This window comes from Apteryx mantelli, chromosome 19, assembly GCF_036417845.1.
Source record: "Apteryx mantelli isolate bAptMan1 chromosome 19, bAptMan1.hap1, whole genome shotgun sequence".
Taxonomy (NCBI): Eukaryota; Metazoa; Chordata; class Aves; order Apterygiformes; family Apterygidae; genus Apteryx; species Apteryx mantelli.
Window position 1 is genome coordinate 7,967,904 of NC_089996.1, and position 16,990 is coordinate 7,984,893.

Genomic DNA, 16,990 nt, shown 5'->3' on the forward strand with positions numbered 1-16,990 from the left:
GAAAAATCTTGCTTTCAGGGAGTCAGGCCCTGGAGTAGAGAAGGGAGGAATTTCTAGGCACTTGTTCTTTAAAAGACACAGTAAACAAGATCCACTACTCCCACGGTCTAAGGAGCGTAAGGAGTTGCCAAGCAGTGAACACATGAGCTTTGTGATTCCTGTTTCCTGCAGTTGCTGTATGAATGGGAGCTGATAGGAACTAAAATATCCCTTGTGGTTATTTATCTCTTTTTTTTTTTTCTTTTTTTCTTTTTTTTTTTCCTTCCCATGGGATTCTGTAAGATGCTTCACTCCTGAGGACTCCGCTTTGCAGAGTCAGGCTAGCTAGGAGGTTAAGGGAGGTCCAGATCCCTTGCGTAAAACCAGTGTCATGTGTTTATGTGTCTCTGTAGCTGGCAGCCCATCATGAAGTTCATCAATGACCAATATGAGAAGTATCTGCAGGAGGAGATCAATATTAACCGGAAGAAACGGATCCCAGACACCAGGGTGCACTGCTGTATATACTTCATCCCAGCCACTGGCCACTCGTATGTACCCTTGCTCTTTGGAGCATGCCTTTCTTCTGGGCTGGGGACGGGGACCCATTCCCGCTCAAATCCTGTGTGCTTGTGTCTCCTACTTTCAATCTCACCTAACTTAGCTGCTCTGAATCATCCTCTGGATCCACCTTTCTCTCTGTAGAGACCAGAAGGAGCTCAAGTGTCCTTCACAAACCCCTAGCTGAAGTGCGTAGGGTCCGGTGATGTCTTGTACGCGCTTGTGGATCATCAGGAGCAGCATGGTAGCTGGGCATGCAGTCCTCCCCAAACAGCACATGTGAAGCCTGTCATTCCTAAAGCCGTAGCCAGCTTCCTTCTGCATCTAGAGTCTTTGCAAGAACATGGCAAAGCTGCTTTAGCCAGGCAGAGCTTGGCATTTCCTCTTCACTTGAAGGGCCCCTAAAGCCTCCCTAAGTTTTGGTTGACAAAAGCAAAGCAAGCAACCGAGTTGCTTGCTTGCCCAATGATGGACACCAGTCAGTGAGCTCTGGAATTTGTTGGGAAGGCCGCCTTTGCAAACGGGAAAATGTTTTTTGGCTGTGACGCTGCCTTTGTAAGGGAAGAAGCCAGTTGTCCTAGGGCTATTGTACAGAGCAAGCAAACACCCAAACCCTTTAAGAGTATTTAGTAGATTTTGATTAGTCTTCAAGTGAGATGCAGTTTATTCCATGCAGAGCTTTCCTGTCTCTGGCACTTCTCAAATGACAGCATCAAAGGGCCAGATGTCTAATTTTTTTGGGCATGTAGCCCTCAGTGAATATCTTGGGCACTTAAAATATCTTGAGAAATCTGACTTGAAGTATCATAACATAAATGAGGCCTAAGCTTCCTTTTGATTTGTGTCAGTTCCTTCCACTTCTGGCTTTGTCTGCATGAGGATTTCTTTGTCTGTTTTTAAAAGTAAACTTAAACTGCCAGAATTGTATTAAGTTCAGCTTTTTCCTCTTCCCCGTGTAGAACTTTATTCCAATAGAAAAGATTTTATTTTGCTTGTGTCAGTGGGTAGACCAAAAATGCATTCCTCGCTGGAATAAGATGACTGCATGGGTCAGTTATGCCGTTCTTGTGTAACACGCAAAGCTTACTTGTGTGGATGAGGCCTTAAAGTCTCCTCTCGGAGGAGAGAGCAGGATGCTCGGCAGCGTCTTCGTCAGGTAGAGCAGATAAAGCACCACCACTATGGTCCGCGAGGGACTCCGTCCTCAGACTTTCCGATATGGGCATGGCTTTATCTTTACGCCCTGGCCTCTGTCCTTTGATCCTCATGGGACATTGTGCCGTGAGATAATCTGATAAAGTAGAAAATTTTTAAAAGGAGGATGATGGTTTTTAGACCAGTCGGGCTTGTTGATCCCGTTCATCTCTGAGAACTGTGTCTGCAAACCCTGCCTCGGCAGTGCTTGAACCCTGCGGGTACCGCAGCCGCTTGCGTGCAGCAGCGGGAGGTTGCAAATATTGAGGCAGAGCGCAGGCTGTGCTCCCTGGGCAGCTCCCCCTCCCTGGGAAACCCAGCTCTCCCCCACAGCTCTCGTAGCATGTGTGGCCGTCACGTGCCGGGGGGAGGCACTGATGTCAAGCGGCTGGCCTCGTCCCCTGCCCGAGCCTCTCGAGCGGTGCATTCTGGTTTCTCTCGCCCACCGGCTCTCTGGCTAACAGTAATTGCGTGGAAGTTCAACTGCTTTTTTTTCTTTCCCTCCAGAGAACATGTGTTTCCAATATCGGAACTAGCCCTGCCGTTGGAGGGACTTTGTTGCCGAGCCGTGCACGGATACTCCTTTCCCTGAAACAGCCTTGGGCCACGCGTAGCCTGATACCCCAGCTGGGGGCTGCCGCTTGGGCTGCTCTCAGGGCTGCGGTTTCCTGCCCAGGTGTCGGAGTGGACATCTGGCTCCCGAGTCCCCTCTTGCAGGGGGGTTAGAGATAAACTGAAGAACAGGAGGCTTTAGGGAAGGTGGGGAGCCCAAAGAGGGGGGGGACCTCACTGGGAGGAAGAAGTCTGTGGGGAAATGTTGTTTCTCTGAGAGCTCAAGCAGGCACTGGGGTTCCTCTCTGCCCTCTCGCGAAGCCCAGTTAGTGTTTCTCTTCGCCACGGACATGCTTTCCCTAGTGCTGCCCTTGGTCCATGGACGTGAATGAAGGACGTTGCCGTCTCTCTTGCAGAACGTGGCTGTTATTGCAGCATAGGTGCAGAGGTTCATGCTCGTTTTGGGGGACAGTTTCACATGGGTGTCTCGTGGTGTTTAATGTAGGCTTTGTGCCTCTGCGGACGCAGGCGATCAGTGGTCCTTTGCAAAAGGGCGAAGGGAAGGGAGCTGAGGTCCTTGCTCCACTACCTCTGGCTTCTCCATGAGTAAGTGGGGACCGTTCCTGGAAAGGGCAGCAGCTCATCCTTGGTGCTCCAAGGACTTTTGCTAGGGGCAAGCTCGCCAAGCTGTGCTGAGCTGAGGGTCCTGCAGGAACCCAGTGGCACCCATCCGCGTGCTGGCCCCCGAGCTGCCTGTGTGCTGAGCTTTTGCCTTGCCTTGTTCCCCACCACTGGCTGCATTTACCATCCGGTACAGACACAACCCCTTTGCCACTGAAAATCCCTTGAGCTAGGAGCATCTGTACAGTGACGGGGTGCACTAGTGCCGTCCTCCCCAGGCTGGCATTTACGCTGTCGTGCTGCCTTCAGGGGAGCTTTCCCCCTTCCGCGTGGATTGCTCAGCCCCGTTTCGGGCTGGTCGTGGCGTCGGCACGCGGCTGAAGGGTTAATCAGCTGGGAAGTTTCCTGCCTGCTGTTGCTGCCTCCCTTCGCGGGAGTGAGGGGCAGGCTTTGTAACTAATCTAGTTTGCGCACACACTGTCCTTCTTGTAACACTGCTGTAAAACTGTGTTTGCAAAGGCTAAGTAATGTGCTGGCAGGGGCTTCTGGCGGCAGCAGCAAAGCCCTCGCTCTTTGCCACCCAATAAATTCCACCGCTGTGACCCCTGTGAAGCAACTTTGAAATCCTGCCCCATCTTTCTCGGCAGCCCCATTTTCTGGGTATACCGGACCTGTTGCTTGACGTCCTGATGCCCTACTGGTCCTTTCCCTGTTCGCTGTCCCCCGGCAAAGCCCGCGGTGCTGCGGCAAAGAGGGCTGGATTCCCGCCTGGCTCGTGGCCTTGCAGCGCTGCTGCCAGCCAGATCGGTGTAGCAGACTGACAGGTCCCAGTGTTGGGGCTTGGGTGACTGCTGGATGCTCGCTGGTGTTTGCTTAATGCACGGCTCAAATTCTTGCTGCTAGTTGGATCTGGGACTTAACCAAAAGGAAATAACTCTGAAGCTCGCAGTGAATTTTTATTCCTATAATGGCATTTCAAGGGAACCAGCAGGAATGAGCCTCTGCTCAGATGTTGTCCATGCTGTATGCAGTGGCTGTAGTTGTGCAGAAATAATGTGTGCCAACCCAGGCTGGATTCCCCAAGCCCCAGAAGAAGAGAGGGAACAGGGAGCACCTGGCACCGTCTGGGGTGGGCTGGAGCTCTTGCTGCCTGTGGCAGCTCCTGCTGCAGCTCATCCACTCTCCTTGGGCATCCTTCAACCCCCCAGCAAGTCCAAAGTGTGAGTGTCTAGTTACAAGTGTACGGTTCTGGGGACCATCTTGAGGAGGGGGAAAAAACATGCTTTTTCTTCTTGAATTCTACCCCTTCTTTGGGGATATGCTTGTGAGAAAGCTCTTTGCAGTAGATATCTTGCACCATGAATGAAGTAACTCATTTTTTCTTGCTTCATTGCTTATTTTTATATATAATGATTTTATTGCTAATCCCCTTCAGGTTCTGGCATCAGCACCTTGTGGAGGTGAATTTGGTTCAAACACCCAGCTGAGTACAGCACTGCTGGGCCTGCAGCTTGTCACAGAAGTAGTGGTTAAGAACCAAAACCGGTCCCTGCAGATACCAGTAAAAGTCACTGCTATCCTGGGCTGTGCCTTGCAGCAGGAGTTTAAGATGAATTAGGTCTGCACTTGCCCTGTTGTGACCGTGACTGTATCTGCCTGTGACTGTACAAAGCTATTAGTGAATGTGCAAATTAAGCTCTGCACACTTGTGACTTCCTTAAAGCCATTCGGTGTCCTTCAGTGTCTTCAGATGAATGGCCATGACTTCTAGCTAAGGCTCTCGTACCAGGGCGAGTCTTAGTGAGAAGTATCGCTTCCAAAAATCTTAAGTGTTTGAAAGGGGGCTTCGCATCAGGAATTAGTGGAGTATCTAGAAACCTGTAAAATAGTCTAAACGGTACAGTTTGCTCCTTGGTGGAGTCCTTTGCTTTCCTTCCTGTTTACCAGGACTGTGCAGGCTTTTTCAAGGAGAGCAATATTGCTCGGGGTTCAGCACATGGATCCCGGTGTCAGCCCCCTTCATGCCTGTGTGGGTTGTGATCCTCCTGTAAGATGAGAAAGCCGGGTCAGGGGATGGGATTTCTCCAAGGTCCGCAGCAAGAACTGAGCCTCGTGCGGGGACTCCCAAGCTCGGCATTCTGTGCTTGGCCCCGCTGCCTCCAACGCTGCCCACAGGCTTTGGAGGAGAACTGATGGACTGAGTGTTATACTCGCTGGAGTAAGCCTTCCCGGTTGGGGTAAAAAGCACGTACAGGCCAGGGAAAAAAAGCTGTTTGCTTTGATTGCTGGGAATTGCTTTTCAAGTACTTTGGCTGGGACTGCGGCTGCTGATTTTTTGCTCTGAAATATCCTGAAGACCTTGTCTGTTGGTGCCGCCTGCTTAATGGCGCTTGTGCGGCAATCCCTTGCTCTTTCTTGTAGCCTCGCTGCTGTTTGTGCGAGTTGTGTCCCGGGAACAGTTTCTTGGTACTGCTTCATCACCTTCAGATCCTCATTGGCAGTTCTGTTTGCCTGAGCGCCTCTCTCGGGAGATGCTGAGGTTGCCTCTATAGACGACGTACTTGCAGAGCACCAGGGAGGTGGCAGATGCTTGTGGAAATGGAGCTCGGAGGCTGCTAGCGGCGTGCGGGGAGGGACGTAGGCTGGGTATGGCTTTGCACGCTGCTGTCAGACTTACCTGGAGGACGCCAGAGGCTCCCTGCATCAGTGAGGGCTTGGTAACGGGGTTCCTATGCCGCAGGCCGAGCCAAAACGCAAATGCCTTCTTGATTGTGAATCCATCTGCATGGGCTGCCTGTGCATCCTGGTCTTCGCTTTAAAAGAAAAGCTGATGGAAGAGTCAGGAACACAGTCTCAGTGGGGAAGAGGCTTTTAAAGGGGAAAAATTGTTTGAAAATCACAAAGAGAAAGGAGGGGAAAGAAGTCTGCTGGGAAAGGAATATAAGTGCATTGCTTCCTTGGAGGTCTGGGAAATACATTATGCAGAGCTCCAAACAATGTTTGCCAGCAGCAGTCTGCTTAGATGTGTCTGTGGGGGTTTCCTTGTGTGCTTTATTCACCTTATTTGTTTATTTATTTATTTAATAGCCAAACTCTTTTGTTGCTGGAGGCCAGGGTGATCTGTGACTCCTGAGTTCATGTTAGCAACTTGTTTGCCCTCGTGCTAGCGATGCGGTCTCTGGGCTGTGCGTGCCGCTTGCCCGGCTCTCCAGCGGCTCGGGGAGAAGATTACGTGTCGGTCTGCCGGGAAGGGTGGGCGCGGAGCTAGCCCGATGCCTGAGAGGGGAGTGGATTTGACCAGGGAAGGAGGCGGATGAGTCACCGCTGCGATCTGCATCAGAGCAGCCTGGAGATGCTCTGTTGGGATGAGCCGCGCGCGGACGGGGTGCTGTGCGGGAGGCTGAGCAGGTCAGCACGGCTCCGTGCTCCTCTGGGCAGTGCTCCGCCGGTGCTGGGTTACACCTGAGCATTTTAACTCACCATCCCATTTATTTCCATTTCTTCCTTGGTTACACAGGCTTCTGGTTTGCAAACGGGGCTGACCTAGAAATGGGGAAATCTGGTTCTTGGCCCCAGCTCTGCTATTTCAGTCTATAGCTTTGAAAGGTGACTTTGCCTCTCTCTGTCCCAGTCTCTGCCCCAGTTCCCCAAGGATAAATCGGGTCGTGTCCTGCTGGCACCCCTCACCAGATGTGTTGTGGGCCAAAGCTGTGTGCTGCTAAAAGTGACAGCCTCCACTTGGAGACCTCAGTGTTTCCCTTTTTAGGCTGGCATTTGTTCAGCTCGCTGCCTGGGAACGTGTCCTCCATCACCTCCGGAGCTATCAAGGAGGGACTACAGCATGTGGAGGCATCCCCAGGCGGGCTTCGTCTAGCTAATTCAGGAACCACCAGCAATAAAAAGACCTTCAGGGAGGACTGAGGGCCTGAGTACCGAGGTAGGGTCATGGGCAGGCCCCTCGAGCCTTCATTGCTGTGTGGAGCTGGATTGCAGCCCAGAGATGCAGCGAGGAGAGTGGCACTGGAGGTCACATACATGCTGTCAGCAGGAGCATTTAGCAGAGAAGCATTTCCTGAGCGGCTGATTATTCGGGTTATGCAATCTCTGCAGCTTTGGTCTGCTGAGACTTTTGTTGTAGAAATTTCCTGACATTTTTGCCCTCTGGAACGCGCAGAGTCTCTTCTGTGCCATGTGATCGGCTTGAGAATTAACAGAGCCTTTTTGAATCTGAACCAGCGAATATGAGTTGAAATCCTGGCTTGTGCACGACAGCGGGTTCGTACTCGGTGCGGGAATGGGCTCGACCAGGAACAGCGACCTGTAGCCAATCTGGCGTGTCCCCAGGCAGCGTGTGCATGCGTGTGGCCTCCTGGGCAAGCCTGGAGAGGGCTTTGCACCGTGGTCGCTCTTCAACTTCTTGATTTGCGTTGTGCGTTGCGGGCAGCCCGCCCTGCAGCCGGCAGTGCCCGTGCTCTGCTCCCTGCTTTGCCAAGGACTTGCGTAGCTTTGGGCGAGTTCCTGCGATCCTCGGTGGCAGAGCATCCGTTCAGAGATAAAAGCCCTCTCCTGCTTCCCAGGGTTTTGCAAGGGCTCACAGAGGAGAGCGTGGCGCTTTGAAACGAGAACGGGAAGCGTTTTAAGTGTTTGCAAACCGCTCGCATGAGGCGGACGCATGCTGTCGTGCTTTTAGGAAAACGCCTTTACTTTTCCTCTCTGAAAGAAAACGATTCCCCCTCTGTGTCTAGCCTTTGAATGCCCTCTCTCTGCTGGCGGATCGCGGCAGCCCCCAGGTCCTCACTAGCTGCATGCGATTCCCTTTCTTCTGCTGTGTTCTGCAGGCTCCGACCGCTGGACATCGAGTTCATGAAGCGCCTGAGCAAAGTGGTCAACATAGTCCCGGTGATTGCAAAAGCCGACACGTTAACGCTGGAGGAGAGGGACTACTTCAAACAAAGGGTAAGGGCTGCACATCTCCCCCTGCCCCGCTCTCCCCCTGCCTTCGCCCCGCAGGTCTGCAGAGCCGAGCGCCTGGCCGGGAGCCCGGCGCATTCCTCCGGCTGCAGCTCTGAGTGATCCCATGTGGCAGCAGGAAAGGCCTTCGCTCCAAACAGTTCCTGGTGTTTCTCTTGGATCGTTGTCAGTGCAGGATAAATGTTGCGCTCTTAGTCTTGGGGCCTGTTTCTCCTGCCTCCTTTGTTGTTGTTGTTGTGATTACGCTGAGGCTGTTTTTTATTATTCTGGGAGGCGGAGGGTGCTGCATATAGAGCCTGGAAAACCCTTCCTTTGCACCGATACAGTAATCAGGCAAAAATGTGTGTTTGCTGAGCTCAGCTGCGCAAGATTTATGGGAAAAACAAGCCATGAAACTCCCCTGATCGCATTGGTGGGGAGCTGGTGGTGGGGAGCCGAGAAGAGCCTGTCCAAATCCGCAGCAAGGCGTGTGGTTTCCTCCACGCACGCATGCCTGGTGCTGCTGAGAGGTGGAGATGCTTTGCTCTGGGTTTCGGCAGAGGACTATAAATCTGTTACCGTAACTGATGATGTGGCTGCAGGCGTGATGGCCTCGGCGCTTGCTGCAAAAATAAGCAAGCCACCAATCGCCTCTTGGCTTGTTGTTCTGAGAGTCTGAATTGCATTTCTGAGCACGAATAGGCCGGGTTTTGCTAAAGCCCATCACTCAACCAGCAGTTCCTAAATATCCATGTGCAATGCAGTGAGTCCTGAGCAGAACGGAGATGCATTGGGCAGTAGGTTTGCATGGCAGAGAAGATTGCTGGGGTTGTAGTCTTCTAGCCTGGTATTGAGCTGCAGACTCCCAACAGGAGCGGGGCTGTGCCCGTGGGTAGCTCATTGCCCTGAACAGGATAGGGTTAACTTCAGGCTCCATTTCTTAGCGTTTGGGACAGTAAAGGAAGATAAGTGTGGGGTGGGCCTCTTGCGCTCTGAAGTCCTGGCCTCCGCTGTCCCTTTGAGCTCCCAGGGATCAGGAGTTTGCTTCCTGCACGTCTCTGCTTCGAGCAGGGATGTGAGGCAAGGGGAGAGGGTGGAGGGGGCTCTGCCAAAGGGGCAGTTTGAGGGGCCGTCTTCGTTAGGGATGCGGGGTGCAAGTGTCTGGAGGGGGCAGCATGCTAGCTACGGTGTTATTCAGTGCATCCATCTAGAAGAGCATGAACCTTCCCTTCCCCTTCCGTGAATGCTGTTACCATGCTGGGGTTGAGCTCGTTTTTAGTGTCTTCCCAGTTTGTGAAGAGCAGGATCAGGAATTGAAATATTCAGCCCCCAAGACCAGACTGGATCCCAAATCAGCAAGCAGTTCCCTCCGCAGTGAGCTAAGGGATTCCTGGAAATGGAGCCGAGCCTTAATCCAGACTGGACTTGATGAGCGTGTCAGCCTGCTCATGGAGAGTTGTGCGAGGAGCTGGTGCTGGAGGATGGGAGGAAGGAGGGCTGGGGGCTGAAGAGGTGTGAGAGGTGTCAGTCCAAGGTGCCGCAGTCTAGTCTTTTCAATGGCTTTTCCAGATTGCTTGCTCCGTTCAGAGGCTGCAAGCGCGTGCGTATGCATACACGCCTGTGTGTCTGTCAGTGTCTGTCTGGCTGCTGGAACTACAGAGTCAGTCTGGAATCTAAAACTCCATCTGGGCATGCTCTGCCTCTGATATCATCCGTGTAATAGAAGATCGTGCTGTGGGAATGGTGCTGACAGCGTTGCCAATGCTGCGGGAGAATCCATCTGGCTCGTCGGCTCTGCCGCTAACGAACTAAAGCGGCAAAAGCGGGTCTCGTGCACAACGGGGCCTGGAGCCATGCCCTCTGGTCTTCTGGGCTTGCGTGGATCTGCCGACGGGGTGCGGGTGGCGAGGAAGAGCAGCCTGTGGCCCAGAGAGCAGGCAGGATGAACTCTCCCCATCTCTAGTTACGTTCCTGATTGTTACCAGACCTCTGAAATCCTTCCCAGATGGAGGGGGAACGTAGCCATGCTGGCTTGTGTGCCATGCCTGTTCTGCAAGGGGCTCATCCTTGGTAAATGCAGCTCCAGATCAATTCCTGGTGCAAATCAGAAAGCAAGTAATCCCAATCCAGATCTTAGCCGGTGCAAAACTGGAGTGATTTTTAACGTGGCTCCAGCGTGCATACATGCACACTTCCAAAAGGCAATGGCCCTGCCTGCATGTGGGGGGTAGAGCTGGTTAGGAGAAGGTGTTTAATTTCTGGATTTGAATCAGGCTGGGTAGGTCGTGATGGAGCATTAATCTGCCTGCTCGCTCCCTTTGGTTCGTGGAACATGGTTTCTGGCCAATGCCAGCACTGCGCTGAGCTACTCGAATGGAGTCCCACGCCCTGTGGAGTTGGCTTGTGTTGGGTTGTTTCCCTAAAATAGTACGTGGGCTTGGCTTGGGGATGGGATGAAAGGCCTGGCTCAGGGGTTTTCTCCTTTGCTAACCGGGAATGTAGGGCTTATGTGGAGGAGTTTACCGCCCTAGGAAGCGATAGGAGCTGGCACTCACGTACAGATTCAGGTCTGGCAGCTTCTTCAAGAATGCTGATCCTGGTGCTGTGTTCCTGGTGCTGCATTAGCTAAGTCTCCACCCGGGAATCAGATTTCAGTGTGGTGGGGTTTTTTTTTGTTTTTGTTCCCCCCGCCTCTCCCTTCCACGGAGGCAATATTCTTAGAGCTGGCTACGCTCTGGGCTGTCTGCGCGCCTGTCCCCTCTCAGAACGTGCTCTGCTGTGTCTCCCTTTCCAAGGAGCATAAGCAAACTTCTTAACGTTGGGTCCAGCGCCGCATGCCTGGCAGCTGTGTTCCCTATTGTTTAGTGCAACTTTTAATTTCCTATTGTCTTCTCAGTGCAAAAGCAGAGCCCAGCTCTTGTAACCTCATCTCGCTCTGCAAGAGCCTCTCCTCAGCCTGAATGTGACCCATATCTTGGCATAAGGTTCTCCTAGAGCTTCCAGGGCAAGCGCTTGATTGGTGGTTAGCAGTTAAACATGGGTCCCTATCATCCAGGTGGGCAATGTTAAGGAGGGAAAGGGAAGATAATATTGCTTGGCTGTCCAGCCTTCTAGTACTGCGTGGAGCCCGTCAGGCTTGCTCCTACGTGCCTCTTGGGTTGGCTTGGAGCAGCCACTGTAGTGGGGGTGCTGCTCCTCTGATGTTCTTCCCTCCTGCACATGTCTCATTCATATGCTTCTCTGCTCTTCCTCTCCTAGATCACAGCCGATCTCCTTGCCAATGGGATTGACGTGTATCCTCAGAAGGAATTTGATGAAGACTCTGAAGACCGGCTAGTAAATGAGAAATTTAGGGTTAGTATGTGGTGTTGTGGCTTGAATGTGCTTGGATGGAGGCCTGCAGCTCCTGATACCTGTGATGTCTTGGGGGCCTCTTGCGAAATACCTGTATTTTCTTTTGGAAGGTACTGTGCCTTATCCCTGCCTGACCAAGGATGAGGCCGGAGCTTAGAGCAGGGACAGAAAGAGGATGAGAAAGGCATCTAGGGAGGATTGCTTCTCCTGTCCATGTCACGGCTCCTTTCCCCTAGCTCTGTTCCTCAAATGTGCCCTCAGTAGCAACTAGATGGGGAAGTCCCTTAGCCTCTTGCCCTTTCATAGGAGTGGTGTCTGCCTGTTGCTAGCGAGGGGAGCAGCCTTCCTGTTGGCTGTAGAGGTTTTGCCTGGTGGCTGCTCTGATTTCATCGACCTGAATTACTTGCCGCAGGGAGTAGCTAACAACTTATTGGCCCAAAAAAGTGGATTGGATAAATTCAGTGAAGAAGAAAAATCTAAATACAAAGATACCACTTTGGATCAGGAAGGAACTGAGCCACAGGTTGGATGCTGAGGGAGGTTCCTAGGGAAGTATCACTATATCCTTCTCCTGCACTTGCTAGCGGTATGCTAGCCCCTGCCAGATGAGGTGTTGGGCTTGGACAGGCTTTGGTCTGGTCTTATATTCATATGAGGGCTTGAAATATTGAAGCCCAGCAGGCTTTGAGGAGGGGAGCAGACAGGACTGAGGCACCTGTACTGACCCACAGCTGAGAGAGCAAGGGGTGCAAGGTTGGGGGAGTGTGGGGCAGAGAGCACATGGCTGGTAACAGCTGTCCATTTCTGTCAGAGCCCCATGCTCCTAGTGTCTGATCTGATCTCAGGTGAAAGCTTCATGGAGCTAGGAGCAGTCACTAAGGGGAAATCAGAAGTGAGAGACGTGCCTAGGCTGGCCAGATGCATGAGAGAGGTGCTGCAGCCGGGTTCCTGGGATTCTGCAGTTTCCGGCAGGCAACATTGCTCAAGATCCTCAGACACTGGCTGTCTCATCCCATGAAACTCCCCTGAAAAGCACTCGAGACATAGGAAGATGGGCCCAGGACCAGGCAGGAGCTGGATCCATTGCAGACTTGAGTCCTTGCTCTAATAGCTGGCTGGAGACTGCCTTGCCTGAGACTTTACTCACCATCTTGGTTTCCTCACTGGTTTTCAGGGGGAAAAATTAACCTGTGCCTTTTCTTTGCTCAGGAAATGATCCCGTTTGCAGTGGTGGGTAGTGACCAGGAGTACCAGGTTAATGGAAGAAGAATCCTTGGAAGGAAGACCAAGTGGGGCACCATTGAAGGTATCTTGTCCTTGTTTTCCTACCTCCCGAGCCCATCCCCCTGCCCTGGCAGAAGATGGTGAGACCCAAAACCAGCAGTAGAAGTCTAGGTGTACATACTGCTTCCCTGGCCCTCCAAAGAGAATTGCTTCCCCAGTATTTGGGGACTGGAAATGATTTGGCCAATACTCCTGCACTGAGTTTCTGAGCTTTTGTGCAGTTCTGGGGTGGCTGTTGAGTGGAGTGAGAGGATGATGCTTCTGTGTTTCTCATCTCTGCTTTCTTTCCGGCCTTCTGCTTTGATGTTTCTATCGCATTGCTTGTCACATAATTAAATGCCTGATGGCTGGATTTGAGGGCTGATGAGTTCAGTGCTGATGTCTCTGTCTCAAGTCCAGAACAGAGCCTTTCCCTGGCATCTGCAGTTCTCTGCACACTCCACCGTGCACTTGACTGGTGCCCTTGTGGGGGTCTGTTCCCTCTTCTTCATCACATTAGCATCTTCCCTTTTCTTCCCCCCATTTTAAATCACAGTTTAAAGGCTACAGGCACATCTTTAGCACACCCTTCTACCTTCTTCCCCTTCGTTTCTTATAGATTTATCACATTTATGACTCTCCTTATAGGAATCCTGTTTTGAATGAGTGCTTAACAAAGATGCCAGGAAAATCAGTGTATTTTAAAGCTCTGCTGCCCTCTTGTGCTCTGTCCTCGGAAGTTCTGAGTTTGATGGGCTTTGGAGTAGCTTAAGAAAAGCTACTCACCTTTACAGTGTGGCGTCTTCAGCACGAGCAGACCCACAGACCCAGCAGTGGTCGCTGGCAATCTTTGCAAAATAGTGTTGTTTTTGTCATGTTACTTCTGCATTATGTTCAAGCCTGGGGTAGGGGAGGAGACACGACAAAAAAGGGAGCTGACCCACTAAATGCAAATGCCTGGCAAACAGAGAGCTGTGATACTGATTGTGGTGGAGCAAGACCCCTTGCTTTTCTTCTCCATCCTCTTACAAACACTCTTCGCCTTCTAAGCCCTGTTGAGACAGCAGTCGCACTTCTGTCAGTGGGAGATCACGTTATTCCTCTGTAGCAGGCAACATGGGGAAGCAAAGTCAGAGACGTGCTTGGGATGTCATAGGACGTTCATGGTGAAGCTAAAAATGAAACACTGTTCTTTTGAGTCATGCCTGGTGCCTGCTGCAGAGCTCACCCCTCCCCTTTTCCTTCAAATCTCTCTGAAATTGGTTCGTTGTTTCTGGCCTGCTCAAGCTTACGTTGGTGAGATGGGGGCGACCATGCTGTAGGCTGGGGGATGCTGCAGAGAGCTCCCTCGTTGCGTGGAGGACAGCAGGGGAAGTGTGACTCGTGTCGCACGCCGGTGTGACTCCCCATAGGGCCCTTCCTACCCCAGCACTTCTGCTGCACTTGTGCCCTGGGTGTGCGCAGTGTATGCTGATGGTTTTCTCTCTCTTCCCCACCAGTGGAGAATACGACACACTGTGAGTTTGCCTATCTGCGGGACCTCCTCATCAGGTTGGTGGGATTATTCCTGTGTTCGTGTAACCTTGGGTCACCAGGTGGCATCAAAACGAAGGCAAGAGCCCAGCCTGAAGCAGGTGGCTGCTTCGCTCAGCCTCTCAGCCTGCAGCAGACCCAGTGCAAGGGGTAGCCCCGTTTAAGGGGGCTTTTCTCAGCCGTGTTGCTGAGCAAGGGAGGAGGGAAGCAGTGGGAGCATGGGGGAGAGCTGATCTGGCCAGCAGCATGCAGGGTGCAGCGTGGCTTCAGGTCGCCCTCTGAGAGCAGCTGGAGGCCTTGGCTTTAGTGACCTCTCACAAGCCCTGTGTCCTCCCTGATGCATTACCCCAATCCTGAATCGTCACCCTCCTGGGTCCCTCCATCTGCAGATGGGGACTGTGCTGTTGCAGGGTCCACACTGAGCCCCTTGGCCTGCTCAGGGGGACCATGGGCTCCTCCTAGATGTGCTGCAAGAAAAGCTCTGGCGGATAGCTGTGCAGGGCTCCAGACACGATCCTGTGCGCTCTCGGGACCGGGGCCTTCCCCAAAGGGCTCTTACGCAGCAAGGGTTCCCTTGTACCAAACGCACAGGCTGTCGGTGCCGCTGAAAGCTTCTGTTCTGGGCTGTCTGTAACTGCCTCTGCTTCCCACCTGCGCTCTAAAGAGGTGTCATTAACCAGTAAAGCTGGAGATTTGGGCTGCAGAGGGTGGTTGCAAGCAGATGTTGAGGGCTGCAAGCCGGCCGTTGGGTGGGAGTAGCAGAGGGGGTGCCAGATGGACCTGCCCTGCGTGCGCAGGGAGATGTAACTGCCCTGGTGTCTTCTGTTTCCCTCAGGACACACATGCAGAACATAAAGGATATTACCAGCAACATCCACTTTGAAGCCTACAGGGTCAAGAGGTTGAACGAGGGCCAGAGCTCGCTCTCCAACGGTGTGACCGACAAAGAGCTGGTGGCTAACGAAATGTAACCGTCTCGCTCCGTAGCCAGGACCTTGCTCGCTCACGCTCGCTATTTCCCCCCCCCCCTTTATTTTTATATAAATCCTCTGCCACTGTCCCTCTTCTCCAACCCCCCCCCCCCACTGCCAATGTTAACTGACCAAATAACCAGGCGCCGCATCTCGTCGGGCAGAGCGTGGTGGCCGCCCGTCCCCCTGCGCCGCCCGCTTTGTGGCATGGCTTCCTTTCTCAGCCCTCGCCGAGCGTCGCCTCGGGCCGGGGCAGCTGTCGGGGCCGGGGAACGGGGGAAGGCGGCGACCGTCCCGCGCGGAGGTCGGTCTCTCTCCGTTCTCCGGCGCGGCTCCCGGGACCAGGTAGAGCTTCTCTCCACTAACCGCCCGCTCCAGCTTCTGCTGCCCGTGGGGAGCCTGCTGGGAGCCCGGCAGCGGAGGGAAGGTCTCGGGTAAGCTCCTACCTGCCGCCTTTCCTGCCGTGCCGAGGCAGCGGGAAGCGGGTGAATTTGCCAAAGGCCGAGTCCCTTTTTGTCCCGTTGGCTTTGCCGTTTTCTTCTCCGTCCATTGAAGGCAAGGGTTGCGCCGAGTGAATGTAGCCTTCAGAAGCAAGGTACGGTGAGATGAAGAGAGCAAGATGGTGACATGCTTGTCTCCTGCCTCCTCCTCCTCCTCCTCCTCCTCCTCCTCCTCCCAAGCCCTCTCCAGCCCTCCAGGACCAGCCAGCCCCTCACCCCGGCCCCCGCACCTTGCCTTCATGCAATAAACTGGGAGTGTTTAGGCGTTAACTCGCCTATCACCAAATCGCAGCCAGGCAGAGCTACCTGCTTTGGGAGAAGTGCCTTTTAAGACTGTTACCCATGCAATAGTTGGGAAAGGATGGGGAGAGGGAGGGTTTGTGCTGTCTGTCCTTGCGGCCTGGAAAATGCTTATCCAGGCGGCAACTCTTTGTAGAGACTCCTCTTCCCTGTCACTCGCGGCTTGGACCATAGGTATGGCTGGTTTCCTGGGAACGCTCGTTCGTATATTTATTTTTAATTCAGTACGGTTTTTTTTTCCGTCGAAGGCTCAGAGTATGTTTGTCTGAAGGGGGCTGAGAAGGGAACGTCTCTGCAAAGCGGTGGTAGGAAGCTGGAGTTTTTTGTCCTGTCCGACCCTTGTGATTATTGGGCTTTTCAGTAAGTCAGATGAGGCTGTTCGTGGGTTTTTTGTTTTTTTTTCGTTTTGGTTTTATTTTTTTGATTCCCCCGTGTGATGTGTACGTACGTAACAAGCTCCCTAATTTGGCTAGCCCTCCCGCGAGGGGCCTGTGCGCGTGCGCAGACCGAGCCCTGCGTGTTAGCAGCCCCCGGCCGTAGGAAGGGCTGGGGCGGCGTTTCGCGCGCCCGCCGTAGCGTAGGACCTCCTCTTCTTGACGCGCTCCGTTTGACCGGCTCTGACACCATCTGCCTCGTGTCTTTTTAAAAAATAAATAAATTAAAAATAAAATGGATCCACAGGAGAAGCTCGTGCAAGAGGCTAGGTTAAACAACCGCTGAATGACACACGAGCAAGTGGTCTTGGAGCAGAGCGGCCGCCTGCCCCCAGCTGTGCTTGCATGCCCGTTCGGGAAATCATGTCAGCTCCGTCCGTCCGTGGTGTCCCGTCTAATGGATGAAACTACGTGCAGATCCACCCTTCTTTTGGTGCCTGCTAAAATAGCAGCACGTCCCATCTTCCAGCCGCTGGCGGACGCCCGCCCGCCGAGCCCAGCAGACCATCTCCGCTTGGGGCACAGCGTGTTCACGGGTGACGAGAAGGAAAGAGGGTGCGCTGGGAGGCCCCAAATCCCCTGCGCCGGCGGCGGCTTTGCAGGCTGCCGTTGCTGCACTGCTCCCACCGCCGGCGGTGCCCGCGTGGGAGGAAGCCCCGGGAAGGACCGTGGGGTTCGGGACCTCCCGCGCGCGGGCGCCTTTGCCTTGCAAGGAGAATCTGTTCGCCTCCTTAACCCTGGCGTTTTTTTTTTCCCTCCTCAACAACGCATAGGAATT

At 53.3% G+C, this 16,990-nt stretch overlaps 1 protein-coding gene across 4 annotated transcripts in view; it reads left to right on the plus strand.

Annotated features, from left to right (window-relative positions):
* Positions 1-15,638, plus strand: part of SEPTIN9 (septin 9) — a 169,421-nt gene extending 153,783 nt beyond the window's left edge. For all 4 annotated transcript variants that reach the window (XM_067308114.1, XM_013950309.2, XM_013950308.2 and 1 more), the window contains 6 exons: positions 393-530; positions 7,746-7,863; positions 11,116-11,211; positions 12,421-12,517; positions 13,974-14,025; positions 14,843-15,638. In XM_067308114.1, coding sequence (XP_067164215.1) covers positions 393-530; positions 7,746-7,863; positions 11,116-11,211; positions 12,421-12,517; positions 13,974-14,025; positions 14,843-14,978 — 637 coding nt within the window. In that variant the 3' untranslated portion in view covers positions 14,979-15,638. The remainder of the gene's footprint in view (positions 1-392; positions 531-7,745; positions 7,864-11,115; positions 11,212-12,420; positions 12,518-13,973; positions 14,026-14,842) is intronic.
* Positions 15,639-16,990: the final 1,352 nt, after the last annotated feature.